General features: G+C 49.7%; 5 protein-coding genes across 7 annotated transcripts; 1 reads left to right on the top strand and 4 right to left on the bottom strand.

Annotated features, from left to right (window-relative positions):
- Positions 1-537: 537 nt before the first annotated feature.
- Positions 538-3,262, bottom strand: FOIG_05516 (uncharacterized protein). Of its 2 annotated transcripts, XM_031204139.1 has the most exons (7): positions 2,879-3,262; positions 2,712-2,803; positions 2,286-2,304; positions 2,004-2,159; positions 1,844-1,948; positions 1,728-1,791; positions 538-1,676 (listed from the first exon to the last, which is right to left on the bottom strand). In XM_031204139.1, exons 2-7 carry the CDS (start codon positions 2,727-2,729, stop codon positions 1,088-1,090), a joined length of 951 nt encoding a protein of 316 aa, XP_031065968.1. In that variant the 5' UTR covers positions 2,730-2,803; positions 2,879-3,262; the 3' UTR covers positions 538-1,087. The 2 variants fall into 2 exon arrangements, with proteins under 2 accessions (XP_031065968.1, XP_031065967.1); XM_031204138.1 differs by having other exon boundaries at positions 2,712-3,262.
- A 618-nt stretch (positions 3,263-3,880) lies between these two features.
- Positions 3,881-5,688, bottom strand: FOIG_05515 (uncharacterized protein; the record flags this gene model as incomplete). The annotated part of the gene is made up of 2 exons (XM_031204137.1): positions 3,881-5,144; positions 5,197-5,688. 2 exons carry the CDS (start codon positions 5,686-5,688, stop codon positions 4,233-4,235), a joined length of 1,404 nt encoding a protein of 467 aa, XP_031065966.1. The 3' UTR covers positions 3,881-4,232.
- Positions 5,689-6,430: 742 nt separating this feature from the next.
- On the bottom strand, positions 6,431-8,661 carry FOIG_05514 (uncharacterized protein; the record flags this gene model as incomplete). The annotated part of the gene is made up of 2 exons (XM_031204136.1): positions 6,431-8,548; positions 8,608-8,661. 2 exons carry the CDS (start codon positions 8,659-8,661, stop codon positions 6,431-6,433), a joined length of 2,172 nt encoding a protein of 723 aa, XP_031065965.1.
- A 367-nt stretch (positions 8,662-9,028) lies between these two features.
- On the top strand, positions 9,029-17,093 carry FOIG_05513 (uncharacterized protein). Of its 2 annotated transcripts, XM_031204135.1 has the most exons (4): positions 13,291-14,331; positions 14,569-15,274; positions 15,327-16,742; positions 16,801-17,093. In XM_031204135.1, the coding sequence occupies exons 1-3, from the start codon at positions 14,122-14,124 to the stop codon at positions 15,641-15,643; spliced, it is 1,233 nt and encodes a 410-aa protein (XP_031065964.1). In that variant the 5' UTR covers positions 13,291-14,121; the 3' UTR covers positions 15,644-16,742; positions 16,801-17,093. The 2 variants fall into 2 exon arrangements, with proteins under 2 accessions (XP_031065963.1, XP_031065964.1); XM_031204134.1 differs by having other exon boundaries at positions 9,029-14,331; positions 15,327-17,093.
- Positions 17,025-18,635, bottom strand: FOIG_05512 (uncharacterized protein). Its single transcript, XM_031204133.1, has one exon. The coding sequence runs from the start codon at positions 18,334-18,336 to the stop codon at positions 17,185-17,187; it is 1,152 nt and encodes a 383-aa protein (XP_031065962.1). The 5' UTR covers positions 18,337-18,635; the 3' UTR covers positions 17,025-17,184.
- Between the last annotated feature and the right edge of the window lie 57 nt (positions 18,636-18,692).

Here is an 18,692-nt window from a genome sequence, read left to right as displayed (position 1 = left end):
AAGTCAAGGTCGCTCTAGCCCAGCTGACTAAGAGCTGCGAGTGCGAGCACGCAGTGGCTGTCACTGAACAGAGGCTACTTCTTCCAGCTCTAGAGAACATAGGAGAGTGTTCGAGGTATAAGCTGGGTGCAGTTCTTGCTTAAAGGCGCTTCGCAAGGTTGATTTGGATGGTGGTTCGAGGGATGACTTCACCGCACGACGTCGGTCATCGGAAAGAACAGTATCTCAAGCTGCAAACAGTCTACATGTTCTCCATTAGAGAAGCAGACTCATCCTTTTGTTAGAACGTCAAGTGCTGGTCGTTCACAATATGATATTTGCCCATACCCCTGACGGGTGCTATGTGACATATCAGATTCCGTCTACGTCCTTTTATTGGCTTGTGAGCTTGCATAGTGAGCATCTCTTACGGTAAGAACAAAGAATTGAACAAGCTCAGAGAGTTCTTTATGCTCGTTTGCGCTACAAAAGTTATGCCAGTTTCAGATGTAGATAAGGGGGGTGAGTAATGTTGACTTAAGGACAGCAACAACTACAAGCAAATCGAGCAATGCACAATCACGGCTGAGTAGAGTATGTCTATAAAGGATTGCAGACTTGTGTAAATATTATGTTTTAGAGGAAAGGCGTTGAGGTTGCCTATTGGTTGCAACCCTAGTGCATTCATCTTAAGGCGTATCACAATCAGACAACAAAGATATAAGAGCATTTCAAATGAATTTTGTACGGAAAACCTTCGAGAAGACCTAGAGGACAGAAATAATTCTGGGTGCAGCAGAGCTAGTGAGATCTGAGCTCAAATCCTCCCTATATCACGCAGCACTTTGCCCGTTGGACGCAGACCATCCAGCCAGACACAAAAACCAATGGTCAACTTATTTTTTTCATTTCAACCTGTCGAAGAACAACGAATATGGCATCCTTTCCACCCCCTTCTTATAATCGTGACGAGTTGAGGGAAAAAAGGAAAAAGGGGGAGGGCGTGGGACATGCATGACGTTGACCCGTGTTTGCCTATGCCGTGAGAGGGTGCAAGCAGGGGATTTTTGGGGCGCTCTCTTGTGCGAGGCGCGCGGGCTTAGGCAATCTAGTTGCCGCCGAGGCTGGGGAAAGCAGACTGGTCGCTGGTGTTAATAGCAGCATTGCCCTTAGCAGATCCCTGAGGAGCACCGCCGCGACCGCCGCGGTTACCTCCACGGCCACGGTCACCACCACGCTCTCCGCCACGACCACCACGGCCGCCTCGGCCTCCGCGAGCACCACCTCGGGTGCGCTCAGGCTCGACGAAGCGAGGGTCGAAGTCAATGGTTTGCTTGACCTTGCGCTCGCGCTGGCGCTGGGCCTTGCCGCCGGTAGGGGCGAAGTACTCCTCCTCCTCGTTCTCGAGGGGCTTGGCGTTGGCCCACTTCTTGTCGAGCTTGCTGCCCTCGTTGGCCTCACGGACCTTGAGACCGGAGTCGAGAGCGGCCTTCTTCTCAGCCTGCTGGGCGAGATATTCCTCGTAAGAGACCTGCTTCTCGGCCTCCTCCTCGGCGGCGGCAGCTTCGGCGGCAGCGTCCTCAGCAACGGCATCCTTTTGCTCGTCCTTAGCGATAGCTTCACCGGCCTGCTCGTCCTTAAGCTCAGCAGTGCCTTCGTTAGCACCCCAGGATTGGGCAGCCTGCTTGTCAGAGCCACTATATTCTGTCAGTATGTCGGACAAGACTAGGAGATTCAGTCAAGCATACCCGTGGCCGCCGAACTTGGAAGGGTGTCGGTCATCGCGCTCACGGGCGTGTCTAGCGCCACGTCCTACAGATTATCAGCATTTGTTCGCCATGACCAAGATTCTCGGGCTACTCACCACCACGGACACGAGCACCGGCACCGCCTCGGGGACCATCACGAGGAGCCTCCTCAGTGGATCGGTTCTGGTTTCGGTTGCTGCCAGCACCACGATCCCGGAAAGCTATTCCGAGTCAGTATTTTGACTATCAACTCAATTTCCGGTGCTTAAAACTCACCACCCTCGTTACCACCGGGACCACGGCGGTTACCGCCAGCACCACCGGCCCTCACGGGAGCCTGGGGCTCGACATTACGCTTAGTAGTACGAGCAGTGTTCTTGTCAACGGTCTTGACAGGAACGACGGGCTTCTCCTCGCCGTCACTGTCGTTGCCTGTGGGGGAGTCGACATGTCAGTACGAGTGATCGTAATTGGGTTGGGCATTGGGCATCGGAGTCGATGAAGCAAGACTTGGATTTTTCTTTCTCGCGGGGAAAGCGGGGAGAGGAGGAATCGTACCGAGGTAGGCAAAAGGGTTCTGGACAGAGCGTTAGCATGATTGTATGGTTATTTGGCTATTGCGGTATCGTATTTGTGGTGTTTTAGTATGAGGGGACAGGCCGTCGCGTTAGGTTAGGGCAAACAACCTGATGGACGATGACGAGTGACGGGAATGAGGGGCTTATTTTGGATCATGGGCGAGAGGATGGGCGATGCGACAAGAAACAGCAGAGGCGTAGAGCAGGCGAGCAGGAGCAGGAGCAAATGCGACTGCTGAAGCCATCGAGAACGAACGTTCTCATACAAGAGAGTTCGATCAAAGGCGTTATGATGCAAAATTGCCAACCCAATCCAGCGCCCCAAATCAAAACTCGAGTCGAGATCGCAGGGGGTACACTGCATAGAATAGAGAAGAGAACAATAGAGGAGATGTTTAATTCGTACCTTTGTGACAACCGACATCTTTGGTCGTCGCCTTGGGCTTATCGCCTTCCGTCCGGGGCGTAATTCAAATCTTGAGGGCGACGAAGAGTGGTCTACGGTCGCATGACCTTGTAAGAGGAAGAGCTTTTGGTGGTTTTGTTTGGGTTTGGGTTTGGTTGTGTACGTACGTAGAGACTCCAGCCAGCAGAGGGGGGGTCGAAGCGAGTATTGGATTGTTGGAGTGGAGGGCTCAGTCAGGTTTGGCTGAGTCGAGTCGAGAGAGAGGGAGTCTCGTAAGGTACTGTAAGTATTTTTTTGGCTTCTATTGGTGTGGTGTGACCCTCGACCTTTTTTTTTTTTCGAGACCTAATGGTGCCCACGATCAAGACCAAATCATAGTCTAATGTTACTGGTAACAAATTCACTAATACAATTAATTGGACCAGCCTCTTTTTTTCCCACTCCCGCTCCGTCTGCCTCTTGTATTTTACCTGATCTAACTACGGTACTGACAACTCTCCAAGTACAGCGCACAACATGCCCTGACGCAGCTGTTATTACTGGTCGTCAGGTGGGACGCTGAGGGAACTCTGACGCACACGCCAAAGCGCTAGAAACCTTGTTCTCGCTTAACGATTTGTCGCAATTAAATTTGAATTTTGTGAGTGGAATTTTTCGAGGTCTTAGGGCATGAGAATGGGGTACTTTCGACAACTGGATTGGATCTTCAGAGCTAGCACAGGCCAATTAACCCCGCGGTTGAGCTCCAAGCCTCTTGATGAGAATGATACTGCCAATATAGGATTACAGATCTATGGATGCTATGTATATCTATGCTCGTGATTACCAGCCATTGAATTGACTCAATTACTCAGTAACGATGCTGTTATATACCCAATGGGTGAGGATCTAATTCAAGCAGAGTTCAGTATTGCTTCTGAGGCTTAACTCACTTGCCTCTACCATTCAATTACCCCGCCAGAGCTTGGGCTTAGCTACGACTGGGCGTCTTTGGCTGGTGGAAACCTCCATTCCCCTCCTCAAAGTCAATGTGATCACGTTCCTAACCAGAGCCAGTCATTGTTGAATTTATCACAGAAAGTTCAATCTCCTCAATTCAACGCTCATGCTATCAATCTCAAGCTCAATTGAATACCAAAGCTCCCTTATCCTCTAACAGTTTGTTGATGGCGCCCGGCAAGATCTCGCTTGGCTCCGTGCCTCGGCCGTCCGCTTCCGGTGCCGAACCGATGTGAATGCTCTCATAGTTACGTACATCATCCGTCTCGGGCTTTGTCCTGTTGATCATAATAATTCAGCCATTTCATTGGTTTGCCGAAACTGTAATCCTCTCCATCTTGGCGTTCACCAAGCTCAGAGGTTCATCCCGTATAGCTTCATACTGCTCTGCTAGTCCAATTCCGCTGTTATACTTAAGCACGGAACGAATGTAGTAAACAAACTTCTCTTAAAAACTTGATACATAATTCGCATGTGAATAGGGTCCTTCTTCTTTTACACATACTGCCGTGTAACAATCCTCTATCGTCCTGTAAAGAACCGTCTCAACTCAGACCCAACCTTGCCTCCCCATTCTCCACCCTCAGATTGTCCCGGCTTCATCTTCGCAAGGCCCTCCTCAGTCACGCTTGCATCTATTCTTCTCAATCTTCTCGCCTCCTGGTTCTGTGTCGATCTCGTCGTCGCGGGCTGGTAACGATCAAGATACTCTGATGATTGTGGAGTAGCATGCACAGTTCGTTGCGAGTGCGACGTGAGCTGCGCGTGCAAGGGGCTAGCCGTCTTGACGTTTGACAAAGGAAGCGGATATGGCGTCCGCAGTACCTGATCTGGATATTCTGGAGGCGTTCTGTATGCCGATGACTCTGTCTCTGAACCATTGGCCTCTGCGCGACGTGACGGAGCGAGTCGAGACGATGGTCGTTTCAAGGGCTCTACGCTGACCCAGCTAACAGCTTGTTTGTGCTGCACTTCAGACCGGTCAATCATGTCGAGGTAGTCGTGCTCTGGAATTTTCTGAGTGTTGCGACTGCGAGACGGCGAAGAGGGTGGGGTTTTAGGTAGAGTTGGTGATGGTTGGCGTGGAGTACGATGGTCTGATGATCGACTTCTCACAGGCGATTCCGAGGGACAGACTGAACAAGGAGCAGAATGCTGTTTTCTCAGATCGTGAGAAGGCTGAAGGTATGTTTCGGCAGCAGTTGACCTGCGCTGGCGCTCGTGGATAGTAGGACTCGGTGGTCGTTGCATGAACAGCGGTATAGGCTTCAGGGGGCTTGGTTTAAAAGAAGGACCATTGATGGGATCAAATATGTCGACCCATATAACCGATTCGGAGTTGTCCTTGAAGTCGGTTGAGACCTTGTTAACTGTGAGGTCCTCGGCCTCAACACCATATTCGTTCTTGTGGGTTCTCTGTTGGCTAGAGGAGAACTGATGCACATGAATATTAGAAAGAATCACAGAGGCGAAACTTACAACTTACCTTCAAGTTTTTCTCGCTGTTTTTGGCCTCCCATCTCTTCCTGGTCAAACCTCCATCCACTTTCTCAACTCTCCTCAGCCCCCTTTTCACAACATTATCCTCCTTAACACCATCAACCTCGATTTCCACGACACAAGCTGCACAAAGCGGTACCTCAGTCACCTCTCTCCCTCCACATCTTTCCTTTACTCGATCTTCTGCTCCGCTCTCTTGAAAGAGATCGTGTACTGAAACCCCCTGATGAATGGATCTGCTCCCGTAGAGTAGACATCCGTAATACGCTCGATGCCAGAAACACCAACCGAAACTGACACATTCATCCCCTCGGTATATGAGCTCTCCGCAAACCCAGCAGATGGCTAGGTCGAGGAGCGCTGCGTGACATGTTGTACATGCTAGACGTCCGGTACGACCGATGATTTGAGGGGGACCTTGAAAGACGTGGAAGCAGAACGTGCAGGTGAATATGTTGGTTTGACTATGGTTTGGCATTGTAGAAGCATAAAGGGAAAGAAATGCGTTCGATAATATGTTAGGTATTGTGATAAAAGAATGTACGAGCGAGCAACCGAAGACCAAGGCTATAGTTTGGTGATCTCCAGATCGCGTTCTGAAGGAGTGTCATAGTTAGGATCGGATGTTAAATATCAGGTATGGATATGAGAGTGGGAGACTCTACCCGCAGCAAAACCGTAACACATCAGATTAAGGAAAGTGCAGGTCATGTCAGGGAAGAAGAGCGCAACATATCAGACAGTAGGTACGAAACAAAGGAGTCCTAGGGAGAGGGAGAGATATGTGTGAAGTTTATACACAACCCTATACAATCAAATACAATGATGAACTATCTCATCTGAATTTTAATCTCAGAACCTGATGCATTTTGCCATAACGCCCCGTAAACCCCTAATCCTTGAGTGACCCAAATCCTTTGTCTTGTGTGGTAAAAACAGCATGTCATTGACTTTGTCAACATAAAAAGCCAGGTAAAAACAATCTCGAAACTCCGGCTTAATCAAAGTACGCTTCATCATTAGCTTCTTATGTCAAGCTCTGGGTGTCAGCAGAATCGAGTGACCAACATGCTACAGGACGAAGCAAATAACAGTGACTCTATAACATCTGTCGTGACAATCTCCAGAATACGACAGACACATAAGGTCGTATTATACATTCAATTTTCAAAAATTCGCAGCTATAGCTGCACTTCGGTGGATTCCAACCGTGTGGAAACCTAAGCTCGATTCTTAGGACGAGCAAGCATGTTAAGCCGGCTCAAGCTGAGAACTGCGCGCTTCTTGGTAGGGCTGGCAGAAGCAGGGGTACGCGGAGTCGCACTACCAAACCGGACCTTCTTTGCGCTGGGGGTGCCGCCAACAAGACGAGGAGCAAGAAGGGCTTCACCTTCAGGGACGTGCTCAGCCTTACGCTTCTTGGCTGCACGCTCGGCACTCTTCTGCTCCTCTTCTTCCTCGTCCCAACTGGTTCGGTGTCGCTTTTTGTTGGACATGCCATGAGGCGCTCCAACCAGAATCTTGGCCGAGCCAGGTTCCTTGTTCTCCTTGTTGAGGCCAATCGGGGAAGTAGGACCAGGGAAGCTACCGGGCATCTTCGCATTAGGCTTAAGTGACTGTCGGACTTGGCGAACACTCGACTGGCCAGGGGAAGCTCCAAAGCCTAGCACAGGAACGTCGCCAAACTCGATCGTATGATCACTGCGGAATGTGAACTTGCCGGGGACAGATGCAGGTGCATTATCCTTCTGTTTGCTGGGAGGCTCGGGCAGGGGTCTAAAGCCACTGAGATCAGGGTATACAACATCACCAGAATCCGCCTTCGCAAGTGTTCCATCAATGCCTTGAAACTGCTCGTCCGCCAAAGTTCGTGTTGACTGAGTCTTGAGACAAGACTTCTGTGGGGAAGGTGAGTTTTGCTCAAATGCAATGCGCGTGACCTCTGGGGTGAAAGCGACGTGCTTTGTTACCTTTCGTCGAGGAGTAGTCAACGGAAGAGGAGGCAAAGCCTTGTCCTTATCGGCCTTAGATGGAGCAGGTGTCTGGGAGACCATGGGCTGTGGGATCGCAGTTTGAACATTGCCAGAAGGTGTTCGGTTTCCGCGCAAAATCGACTTGACTCTATCGAAGCGGCCCGGGCTAATGACTCGAGATCTAGGCGTGGTCGGCTTGCCAGGCATGAGGTGAGAAGTACTGGTGGATTTTGGCAGACCACTCTTCAGGTCGAACTTGGAAGGAGACTTGATGAGAGAAATGGTTGGTTTGCCTGTGTGAGCAAGAGACGCCTTCGTAGGGCTCATGAGCCGTGCCAGACTTAAGCTTGAGGCAGGCAACTTGGTTGACCCACTTCCACTAGACTTGGGTCGAGGAATCGAGGAGTCATCGCGTGATGGAGGTCGATTTGTTGTCGCGTCATCCTCCATTCGCTGCTTGAGTCTCTTCGAAGGAACACGTTGGTGTACATTAGGGAACAACTGTGCCTTCTTGGAGGATGCGGGAATGGCAGTAGGGATGTTGGACGGAGGCATAGTGGACTTCTTGGGCGAAGGCGATTGTTGGTATTCCTCAAGGTTAGTACGCGACGACTTGCGCTTCAGGCTCTGTGTAATGCGGGGCGTTGATGGCGTAGGAACATCTAGTTCGGCCTTCGAGGGCGATCGCTTCAGACCAGACTTGTCAGGAGAAGAAGTTGGTGTCGTTTCCAGGTTAGCCTTTGAAGGTGTGCGCTTCAGTGACCGAACAACAGGCTGGAAGCGCCCGTTTTGAGCTCTCCAAGCAGACGCATGGTTCTCGATAGAGTCCATCTTCTTGAACTCCGCCATATGCGCCGCGCTATAACGACTTGTCTTGCCCTTGGGTTTAGCAATCTTGCGGCCAAGAGCATCTTCTTCAGCACTCTCTGCATCACGCTTTGCGATCATATCAGCCTTGATCTTGGCAGCCTGTCCGCGGAGCTCCTCCATAAGACGTTGCGCATCACCGCTGAGGGTGGAATCGGTAGTGTCGCGCGTAAATCGGAACGTGAAATCGGAAGCAGGAGCCCCAATCTTGGACGGTGTGTCAGGCGGAACGCCAGGTCGGCTGGTGTCCTTGATATCTGTGAAGCCCAGCCTCATGGCGGAGGCGGGTTCCCCCATATTGTGATGAGCTTTGCTTGGGTGCATTTCTTCATGGGGAGGCTTCATGGCCGATGACGCTGGCGTCGAAGGCGCAGGCGCTGGTGAAGATGGAGCGGCATTGTTTTTGCCTTTCGCTTTGCTGTGACTCTTCAGCTGGGGAAGTCGTTCAGGCGACTCGGCATCTTCAACGACAGAAGTCAAGTTGGATGTTGCAGGTTTCTGTCATAACTGTCAGGATGCTTGTCTTGAAAATTGCCTGATACCATCACGGAGCTCACCTTAGGGGTAGTACCAGAGGCCAACCGGGCCGAGCGACGGCGCGGAGGAGACATTGCGTGTGATAAGAATGTGGTTAAGACTCCAAGTTATGCAAGTACTGAGCTGGTAATTTCAATAATTAAGGGTCGTGATCCTCGTGGGTGATGTCTTTGGGGGTCTCTGGTATGATGTCAAATCTCTCTCGATCCAGATGGCGCGTGAATTCCAACGTTGTGAGTGGTGGGGGCTTGCGGTTTGTTTACATGGTCCAAGCTCCATAACAACGGGTATCCATGCACAGTGTCAGTCACAGTATTTTGCACCAAATATCGGCCTGGCACTGTACATCGTCATCGCTTACCCTGTGGCTCATCACATCAGGTTTACAAGTTGAAGTTTATCGAACTGAAGACATGTCTCAATGACAATACATGTCTTAAAGGTCCCTTTACCATGTCTGACTCTCTTGCTACAATATCAATATTTGGCTTGTGTTACTGAGACTAACCTTAACTCATAATGTAGAAATATGGTTGAAACTCTAAACCTTCGCAGTGTTAAATACACCCATTGAACAACATCACGAATTGCCAACGCGGAGGTCTGCATTCAACACTCAGACTTTCGGTATTTACCACGCGCCTAACCAGTCATAAACTACTACTATGGTAACCGAGAATCACGTTGTTACATGTATCACGAGGCCAAGGCACAGAACATCGACAGTCAATGGATCAACGAAGACAACATGCCATTATAAATCATAAGCATAAGCAAGTCTGCTAACAAAAGATACCTGCAAAGGCAAAATGAAGTCAATAGAATACTCAAGACTGTACTTCGCTCAAGACTGATGCCAATGTTGCTGCTCAGGCATGAGTTTCACAAAACTCTACACCCATGACGGGATACTTCACAATGCCATCAGCACACCATTGAATTTGTCGAAAGCATATCCCATGATAGACCAATGCCTATGCCGGCTCCAATATGCCCATAATATGATCTACCGGCTCTCATCCGTTACCCATGGCATGCAAGTAATACCCAAATCGGCTATCATGCCACCGAGATCTGGTGCCTGTCACGAGAGCTTCCCAACAGTCTCATGTTGAAGTCTTCGCTTATGAAAGTTAATATTTTGTCACGAGATTTTGACAGGCTCAAGGAGAGAGATGCCGAAAGAAAGCGTGGAGAAGCGTAAGATGATAGTCGAAAGGTTTCACTCAACAAAAGCCCATCCCCGAATACGTCCTCCTCGATCTCGTGCCCGTATACTTCCCTAACAGGACTTATCCTTACTCCTCTTCCTGGGGATTCTACCACTTGCTCCGCCCTGTCTCAGCTGCTCACACATGTGTGATCGACGTGAAATCGAGACCAAATCGACTCACATCACTTTCACGTTTCATGGGGTGATGTTCCTGTTCGGATCTCACAGTGGCTGCAACCCGAGCCGCGCTAGAAAATTTCCAGAAGCAACACCCCATGTCTCGAAGAGAACAGCCCGCCTGGGCACCATGGCGCGACCCGACAATCCCGGCGAAGCCTAGTCAACCGAGTGAGAGTCAGCTGAGGCGAAAGTGTTTTTCTCGCTCGGTGAGGAAGGTGAAGGAGAGTTTCGGCAGATTCAACCGATGTTGCGTGGCTTGGCTAGGGATTGCCAAGGGCCGTGGAGATCATGTTAATGCGAGGAATGTCTGAGGAACATAACCTGAGAACTCTCTCTTACACAGCCCAAACGATTTGTCACCAAGGACAATGCTGAATCATATTTACCTTCTTGATCGAGTAGCATTGTGATCTTCTCTGACAAAATGCCGATCTTGAAGCTCATCAACATGAGAACAACGTCACCGAGAAGACCCTCAAGTTGTTGCCCAAGGGCGGAAGCTAAGGCCCAACAAAGTTACGACAGGAGACCGGCGCAGTTCGGGAGATGCAGGTCAAGCGGGTTCGCTAGGTCAAGCGAGACGAACCGTCGTCTTCGACCTTACTTGGCAGAGCCTCTCTGACTCTCATTGATCAAGACAGGCAGACAGGGTTGCATCGTGTGTGCCATTGAAACCAAGCCATCAGAATCGACAGGGCGTGCTTGACAACCATTTAAGTGATTGTATGGTATGTACGTGCTCTCAACCTTTGAGAGTCTTCATTGACAGTTATCGGTTGATATTGCGTTCACTGATGCCATGTCAGAGCATCAACACTGTGAGGACTATAGAGACAAGTTGACAGCTTAGAGCTTCAACTTCTTCTGAAGTTGAGATTTGATGAGCTCTCTCACCGTCAAAAGACAAGATGAAATTGACAATTCGTCACGAATTCCACAAAAGGTGGATGGATGATCCGGGGTAGCAGGAATCGTAATTTTGCCTTGTGAATCCACCATCAGAACTAGCAATTATCGCCTACCAAAAGGGGACTTAAGATCTGTGGCTCCGATCAAAGTCAAACAGGCCGCAAGCCATGGACCAACAGGAAATGAACCATGGACTGAGCAGAGTTTTCACCACACATGGATTCGTTTCTGGAAAATGACATGGAACCCAAAGGTTTCTTTCCATCATGTGAGGCTCCACCACTAAACCACCTCATACAACAAGGCCTGGGGGCTACGTATGCACGTCCGTTCCTAAAAGACAACGGACTGGGATGGTTATCCATGGTTGCGACTCATGGCACATGTGTAAACGCCGATGGGATGCATCGTAGCAAGCATTTGAGCATGAACAGGATTGTTGGTCGCTGATGGCCGGTGACACATGGTCAGATCTTGCTCGTGATGATATGGCCTCAGCATGTCAACCCTGTGGAGAGGCCAGAACCTTCGACACAAGGTTCCATCGAGGCGTTGGGACGTATTGGGTTTGATGAAACGGTATTCTCAAAGTCTGTTTTAACACAATGGCATACATAATAAAACTCATCAGTTCTGAAGAAGCGTTTCCGTTCCTGGCTGGCAAACTTTGTGCTAAGGTTTTATGCCAGGATGTTGGGATATGCCGTCATACCATGCGCTAACGTAGTTTGCCAGTTGTCTTTGGAAATGATGAGCAACTGCATATCAGATTGATATGCAACAGACAACTTGTTTCGCTTATCTCACAAGGTTTGAAGGACTTTGTTGCACGCTGTAAGAATCTCCCAGTGCCAGTACACAGTATCAGGCGTGGAGCAACTTTTAGATATCGTGGTATTCCTTTTGACCGTTGCTCAGGCTAAAATAGACCAAAAAGGCCTGCACTGAGTTGACTTCATCGTCTCTCAACTTTGTCTCTCAGAATAGAGTGCTACGTCAATCACTTGCTACACTGCTATTCAAACAGTATAAATAAGAGCCAGATGCGTAAATCCTTTTTGGAGCTTCGTGTAGTTGGAACACATGATGCGGCAGGGATAGGCTGTGGATAATTTACTCGGTTCGGAGGATTCGGAGGACCTCTAGAAGCCAGGATCAAGATGTCTCGAGGAAAGACGCTAAGCAAAATACGTAGACTATTGGACATTCATGCCGCTGACAGCTCCACCTGGTGCTTTAGCAGTCTGAGTGACCTGGCGGCGTACCTAGGTAGGCCAGATGTGATTGTGTAGGGGCCGATTATCGGTCTTACGGGGGCCGAACTCAAGTTTGTATGAATGCAGCGGCGCCGCAACTGTTCAACATTGAACCAGATGACCACAAGAGCTGAAGGCTTCAATGCAGCCTCTATCAATCAGATGCGAATGATAGCCAGAAAGGTTGGGGTGCACAGCGGGGGTTGAAGATAAACAGATCCCTGCTGAGAGATAGCGCCAGAATGATGGGTCATAGTCGTTCCCTGAGTTTTCTAGAACTGCCAGGGTCACAGCCAAAACAAACGGTGTAATTAAGCATGACAGGATGATCGACCGCACAGAGCGAAATGACGGACCAGATGCTGGCATGACGGGACCTCACTGTGAGCTCTAGCTCAGGTTCTTCAAATTCCATCGACAAGGGCATCTGTAAGAGATTGCAACAAATGCTGAAAATTTCAACAACCATCACGGGATAACAGATCAATGATTGGGTCAATGAAATGGGTGCCAGATTCGGGGCTGTCTGTCAAAAAAGACGAGAAACGCATTCTGGCACATGCCCTCCGCCACCAAGGCGCACCGCGAACCGTTGAACACCACTAAGGAAAACCGAAAGCCGCCCTTGCTGCTCTCTTGACAACCGCCCAGTGACTGAAGCGTTTCCGGTGAGAGGGCTGGAGCGAAAGCGGGGGCTCCGATGTTACAGCTGCCGATCAGTTCAGCCAGAGAGAGTGACCCGGCGGCCGAGCGAACATTCAGCCGGCGGCCACACGACACATGAGCGAAAAACGAACAAAGCTTTGTTGATGATGATAGTCGAGGGGGCTGATGGTTTTGTATATCTGCAAATCTCGAGCATCGAAAAGACCATTTGTATGCTTATCAGGGAGCGTATCTCTGGCATCCCACTGTCTCACACCAGGCCCAGGTTGGTCTTTTCCTTCCTGGGTTCAGCTCGACCGTAAAGAGGATGGGCTGGGAGAGTTAGTTCCAAGGTTGAGTGGGATGTGAAAGTGCCAGGGCATGCATGGCTGCAGCGTCTTGTCGGAGTGCGAGTGGGCTGGTCTGGTCTGGTCTGCTACGGTAGACTCTCACTCGCCCCTTGCGAGTGACGCTGCGTGTGCTGTTGGCGATTGATTGAACGCTTCACGATTTATCCCTCATGTGAAATGTTTAAAAAGAGATCACGGTGGGACCGTGCACTCCCCATGCTTTGACGATGGATGTCCATGTCGAAACCAATGGATGGATGGATTGAAGGGGCCATGCTGAAGAATTTAAGGTGAAGATTGAGATGGACTGGTTTTTTTAGTGGATGCCTCCTTGCTCCACTTATGGGCCTTGGAAGCCCACTCTCATGCCTCGAATACGAGTCTTTGATTGGCCCAAGGGCTAAGGCCCTCGAGTCGACAGAGAAAAGAAGGAGTTTCCTAGGCTGCCCCCTCCTCTTAATTTACATTACATAAAACCGTATTCCCTTGCGGCCTGAGTGATCCCCTTCTCTGTTATCGCAACTGTCCCCCCCAAGAACTCGACGCGAATTACAGCCCGTCTTTTATCTCTTGGTAGAATTTCTTACGTTTTTCAAAGACCCTTACCTGCGACTTACAACTGATAGGCGCTTGTTAGACGCAGCGCGTATCATTGTCACTCAGCCAGTACTATCTTTGATAGCCAAGCGTTTTTGATTTTGTCTGCGTTTCTGCGTCTGATAAGGGCCCTTTTCACACTCCAGTACGCTGTTGACCCCCGTACGACCCCCAATCCGGGCTGCATTTCCTATCTCTTGCGCCCGCTCCCCCTACGCCCGCAACCGCAAAGCAAAAACCCAACGGGCGCACACTTGCCTGTCTCGATTCTTTGCGCCCGTCGTCGTCTTGACGTTCCACCTCGTCACGTAACAGAATTCCCGTTTTGCGTCTCTGGGGCGTTTGCCGCTGCGCGGCAAATCGTCTAGTAGCCCGGTCTGGGTAATGGCAGACAAGATGTCAATCGATAAGGCGGATCCTGCGCAACACCAAAACAACAACAATCACCTCAACGGCCTAAACGGTCATTCTCGGGAAGAGACCGACTCTCTCGTTGGCTCCAGCCCTGAGGGCGATCATCACCCTGCGATAACCTCTGCTGCCAATGCCACCCAAGAGCCTCAGCAGCCCAAGAGGAAGGGCGGCCGCAAACCTGTAAGTCTTGTCTTGTTTTCCTCTTACTTACACCATATACACACTACACACTGTTTTCCATCTATCTATGAGGATAGCTTATTGTCAAACAACACGATGGGATTGGGATAGATCAAGACAATACCTCAGCACAGCTTCCCCGCTCTCACCTCGGGTCTTACCCATGTGTCTCTCTCCAAGACAACATGACGCACATACACACCCGCCCTTGAACAGTGACTAACAGAACATGAAAAGATCTATGCGACTTCCGAAGAGCGAAAGCAGAGGAACCGACAGGCTCAAGCTGCTTTTCGTGAACGCCGAACTGAATACATAAAGCAACTCGAAGAGACCATCCGCGTCCATGAGTCCAACCTCCACAACCTCCAGGCGGCTCACCGCACTGCCGCCGATGAGTGTCTGATGCTTCGATACAAGAACTCGCTTCTCGAGCGTATTCTTCTCGAAAAGGGAATCGATGTCCAGGCTGAGCTTCGCGCCAAGACGGGTAGTCCTAACTTGGGACCAACCCATATGCCTCAGAACCTCGTTCAGCCTCCTCCTATCCAGCGTGCGATAATGAACCGACACCACCAGTCTCGACGATCAAACTCGAACATCGCCCCCAAGGCTGAGCCTGTGCCAGTACTGCCACCCCCGCTGCAACCTCATTCGAATGCTACCTCACCCAAAAATCGACCTACACCATCGTCTCATTCCAACTCGCCGAGCAACACTGGCTCCGCCTTCTCTCCTGCCGCCTCGGATAACATGTCGATGAGAGGTTCGATGACTAGCATGTCGCGCCAGCAGATGCCCCAGCAGCAACAGCAACAGATGCCTCAGAACACACAGGCCCCTCGATCATCGATGATGCAGAATGGTGGACGGGGAGGTCAAACAGGATCCGGAGCTTCTTACTACCCTACCCCTGCCTTCCAGAACCATATTGAACAACTTGGTAAGTTTTCTCGTGTCATTTCATCGACAACACATCCTAATCATTCATGTAGAGCAAGAATATGAACAAGATGGCATGATTGACGAGCCTGAAATCGAAACACCAGCTGGTCATGGAGGATACCCCTCAGGCTACAATGGAGAGAACCAGCAGCCTATGATGATGTCGCCTGCCTCTAGCGGACCTGGACACCAGATGACGCCATCTCATGAACCCGTCCAACAGCCACAAACCACGCACTCGCAATACCCATCAATGACCCAGCTTTTAGACCAGAATGGCCTGGATTGGGACCCTTTTGGATTGAGTGCTAGCATGGCATTTCCCAACGGGCAGCAGTTTCAGTTCGAACAAGCCAACATGAGGTGAACTTGGAGCTCGAACAAACCTCTGGAATTGGTCACCTAGAGGGTCCATTCATCGACAGATGCCTGAAGAGCTGCTATCACGGGAGACTCCATACTTCCGTCAGCTCTCGCTCAAGTCTTGAAACCCATGGTCGAGAGTCTGGGGGGTTGAGAAACCACTCCTTAACATAAACCTTCGCGCACCATTGGCATGCTTCATGAAGATAAAAACACTTAACGGTCGCACTTGATTGAAAGGCAATTTCGACGCGATTGACTTGTTGATTCTTCTGCGGGATGTGCGATAGATATATCCCACCGCAACAGACTTGAGCAACAGGCTCACCACAGCGAGGCCTATAGTCATACCCATTCTCCATGTAATATCGCGCTGGGGATGAGTAGGGCTATGGTAGCATCCTGATGGCAAGGCATGTCGAAGGACTTGACGACTACAAGCAAAGACAGAACACTTTAGCATAAAGATTATGCCGTGTTGAACAGCTCTAGCAGTACTATATACAAAAGCACCTAATTATCGCTTCTCACAACTTTTAACGACAAATCATTTCAAGAGCGAGATATACCTGTCGGCTTAAAACAAGTGATGGGACAGTGGCGCAGAAAGGACACTGGAAAAAAGAAAACTAGTATTATATTACGATGTCGGGATTTGGTTTGACTGAGGACTCAATGTTTGAGGATTTCTAAAAGTTATATGATCAGACAAAGGATCTGTTGAAAGCGGTGTTTATTTTTGAGATATCAAATCATGCAATAGTTGGTTATAACGGGACATGAGACTTGAACATAGCAATTGCGTAACGAAGCACGCAGTGAATACCATCTTTTGCAACATGTATCGCTCTCCAATAACTCTTGATCATTGTCCCTCGTCGATCTCACCGAGTGGGACAGCGGCTGAACCTCTAGTCACTAACATTACCCCAGAAATGCACGATCATAGACAAAGGGGATTGGAGCCAACAAGGAACCAAGCAAGACTTGGACTGGGGAAGATGCCACACGATGTGGGACAAGGTGACAAGAGGACAAGGTTAAGCAAGTCAAGGTGAATCTTGGCGTAGTGCCGAATAGCCACGAGGCTTCTTATGCGTTATGTAAGTGTTATTAATGGCTTCGCTGCTTTAGTCCCTAGTTAGTTGACACTGGGGCGAGGCCTGTGATCTGAAGTCGGAGGCGGGTCGGAACGGATGCGGGATAATCAGTGGGACTTGTAACTTTAGATGATCGACGATAGTGTGAGTTTGTTTGACGAGAGTGTGAGCAAAGGGGGAAGGCTGGGAAATTGCGGAAGAAGACGGCGATGTTCTGGAACCCCTATTGTTAGTATTGAAGCCATCGTCTTTAAGGGCAGAGGTAAGTCAGACAGGACGAACTAAGGAAGATTACATGGGGATATTCTACTTTGAATACTAAATACCTGGCCTTTAGATCAGTGCTGCCCGGTCTGAACGTTATGTCCTTCATGAGCTCAATCATGTAAAACGATTCGACATACACTTATATAAACCTAGAAATATGCTCCAACGCTTTACCGCTTTATATATACGCCAAAAGCATGATTCCAAACACAATCATCCTTGTCCAGTATCGCATATCCAGCATGTGAGACGCCGCACTCTTCGGAAGTATATTGGTCTCTCCAGCCTTATCCGCCTCATCGATGCTACAGACGACCTTACATGCGCCCTTACTATCATCTCGACGTACCAGCCCACCGTCTTGTTCAGCATCGCTCTCCAACCTGCGACCATCGAAACCTCTCTTTTCCTCGTTGTCTTTTGTAACATTATACACTATGTCGATCCACTGGATATGCATATATGCTGCACCATTGAGGCTCATATTCCCGCTCCACGAACCACCGTCGCTCCAAGCGTTGAGAATGATCTGTGCCGGGTCCTTCGGTGTCTGGAATTCTATACTGGCAACTTCTTGACCATTAGCATACCAGGTAGAGCGTTTGGGCGTCCAGTCCAATCGGTGCACAACCCAATCATCCCACTCAACACCCTTGGGCAGCGTGCCGTTACGAGTAGCTTTGGGGATATCGTCGCCATCCTCTGTGAAAGAAGGCTGATTTGTGTACTGGACCCGGTTCTTGGGATCACGCGTCATGATCTCGATATCAGCTTCTTGTACAGCAGCTAGCTCTTCACCCCCAAGGTACGTGAAGATAGCCATGCATGCACCCGCGCTGCCGGTGGCACGGGCGAGCATCCGTACTGAGACGTAGTGATATGTCGACACAGACTCGAACTCTGCAGCGCTCTGGAAACCGGGCAGCCGCATGGTTCGCATGGTGAGGAACGTATCCGAGGCTGCGTCTTTGTCGTCATTCTTTTCAATGTAGACGTTGTTGGGGGAGTTGATCATTAGGACAGTTGCATCGCCTGAGAGACTGACGCCTTTCCCGCGATTGCTCCAGTCTTGAATGCTCCAGCTGTCATCCCAAGTGTCGCTGTTGAAATAGTCGCTTGTTACACCTGCTTTTCTGGAAGCATTTTGGACAGGACTGGGAACTCCCGCATAGTCCCCAAGGTTTCGGTAGTCATAGAAACTATGTCGTGAGTAATATGCAGAGTTGGTGCCATTAGTGAGATAGCAGTCACACTCATCGTTTGATGATCCATGAACTGTGGCTACTAACACAGTGAGCTGTATGCAAAACAAGCGACTTGGCCAAAACATAGCTGTCAGTCAATCAACCATGAACAACAGAAGCAGGGACAAAACGTTGATGAAAGCATTGTCATTGATAAATGTCAGGAGCTGAGAGCTATTGAATTGGCTTATGGACCTCCTTGAGGTCTTTGCCCATTCAGAACGGTCGAGGCTTTGCTTAGCCTCATTCCCTCGCAGGAGGCCTTCGACAAGTAACACGGCTTCCTACGACAATTGCAGTTTACAACGCATTGAGTTGATACCATGGACTTCGCCGAGTAGACCCATTGAGTTCAGATGTTGTATGATTGCCGTATAGCTCTGAGAATGTAAGGTTAAGTTGTATTTCCAAGACATTCCAGACTGACAAGCTTGGAGGTTGA

The sequence above is a fragment of the Fusarium odoratissimum genome, assembly GCF_000260195.1.
Source record: "Fusarium odoratissimum NRRL 54006 unplaced genomic scaffold supercont1.7, whole genome shotgun sequence".
Lineage (NCBI taxonomy): Eukaryota > Fungi > Ascomycota > Sordariomycetes > Hypocreales > Nectriaceae > Fusarium > Fusarium odoratissimum.
The sequence above is the reverse complement of the archived record's forward strand: the minus strand, read 5'-3'. Positions and strand labels throughout refer to the sequence as shown.

Bases quoted from the DNA above. Each gene is read 5' to 3' on its own strand.
- FOIG_05516 (XM_031204138.1), bottom strand. The intron at 1,949-2,003 runs GTGAGTTTTAAG...GACTCGGAATAG, and splicing joins TCCCGGTGGTAACGAGGGTG to CTTTCCGGGATCGTGGTGCT. The intron at 1,677-1,727 runs GTATGCTTGACT...GACAGAATATAG, and splicing joins TCCAAGTTCGGCGGCCACGG to TGGCTCTGACAAGCAGGCTG.
- FOIG_05513 (XM_031204134.1), top strand. From the start codon at position 14,122: ATGGCAGACAAGATGTCAATCGATAAGGCGGATCCTGCGCAACACCAA. The intron at 14,332-14,568 runs GTAAGTCTTGTC...GAACATGAAAAG, and splicing joins GGAAGGGCGGCCGCAAACCT to ATCTATGCGACTTCCGAAGA. The intron at 15,275-15,326 runs GTAAGTTTTCTC...TCATTCATGTAG, and splicing joins GAACCATATTGAACAACTTG to AGCAAGAATATGAACAAGAT.
- FOIG_05512 (XM_031204133.1), bottom strand. From the start codon at position 18,336: ATGTTTTGGCCAAGTCGCTTGTTTTGCATACAGCTCACTGTGTTAGTA.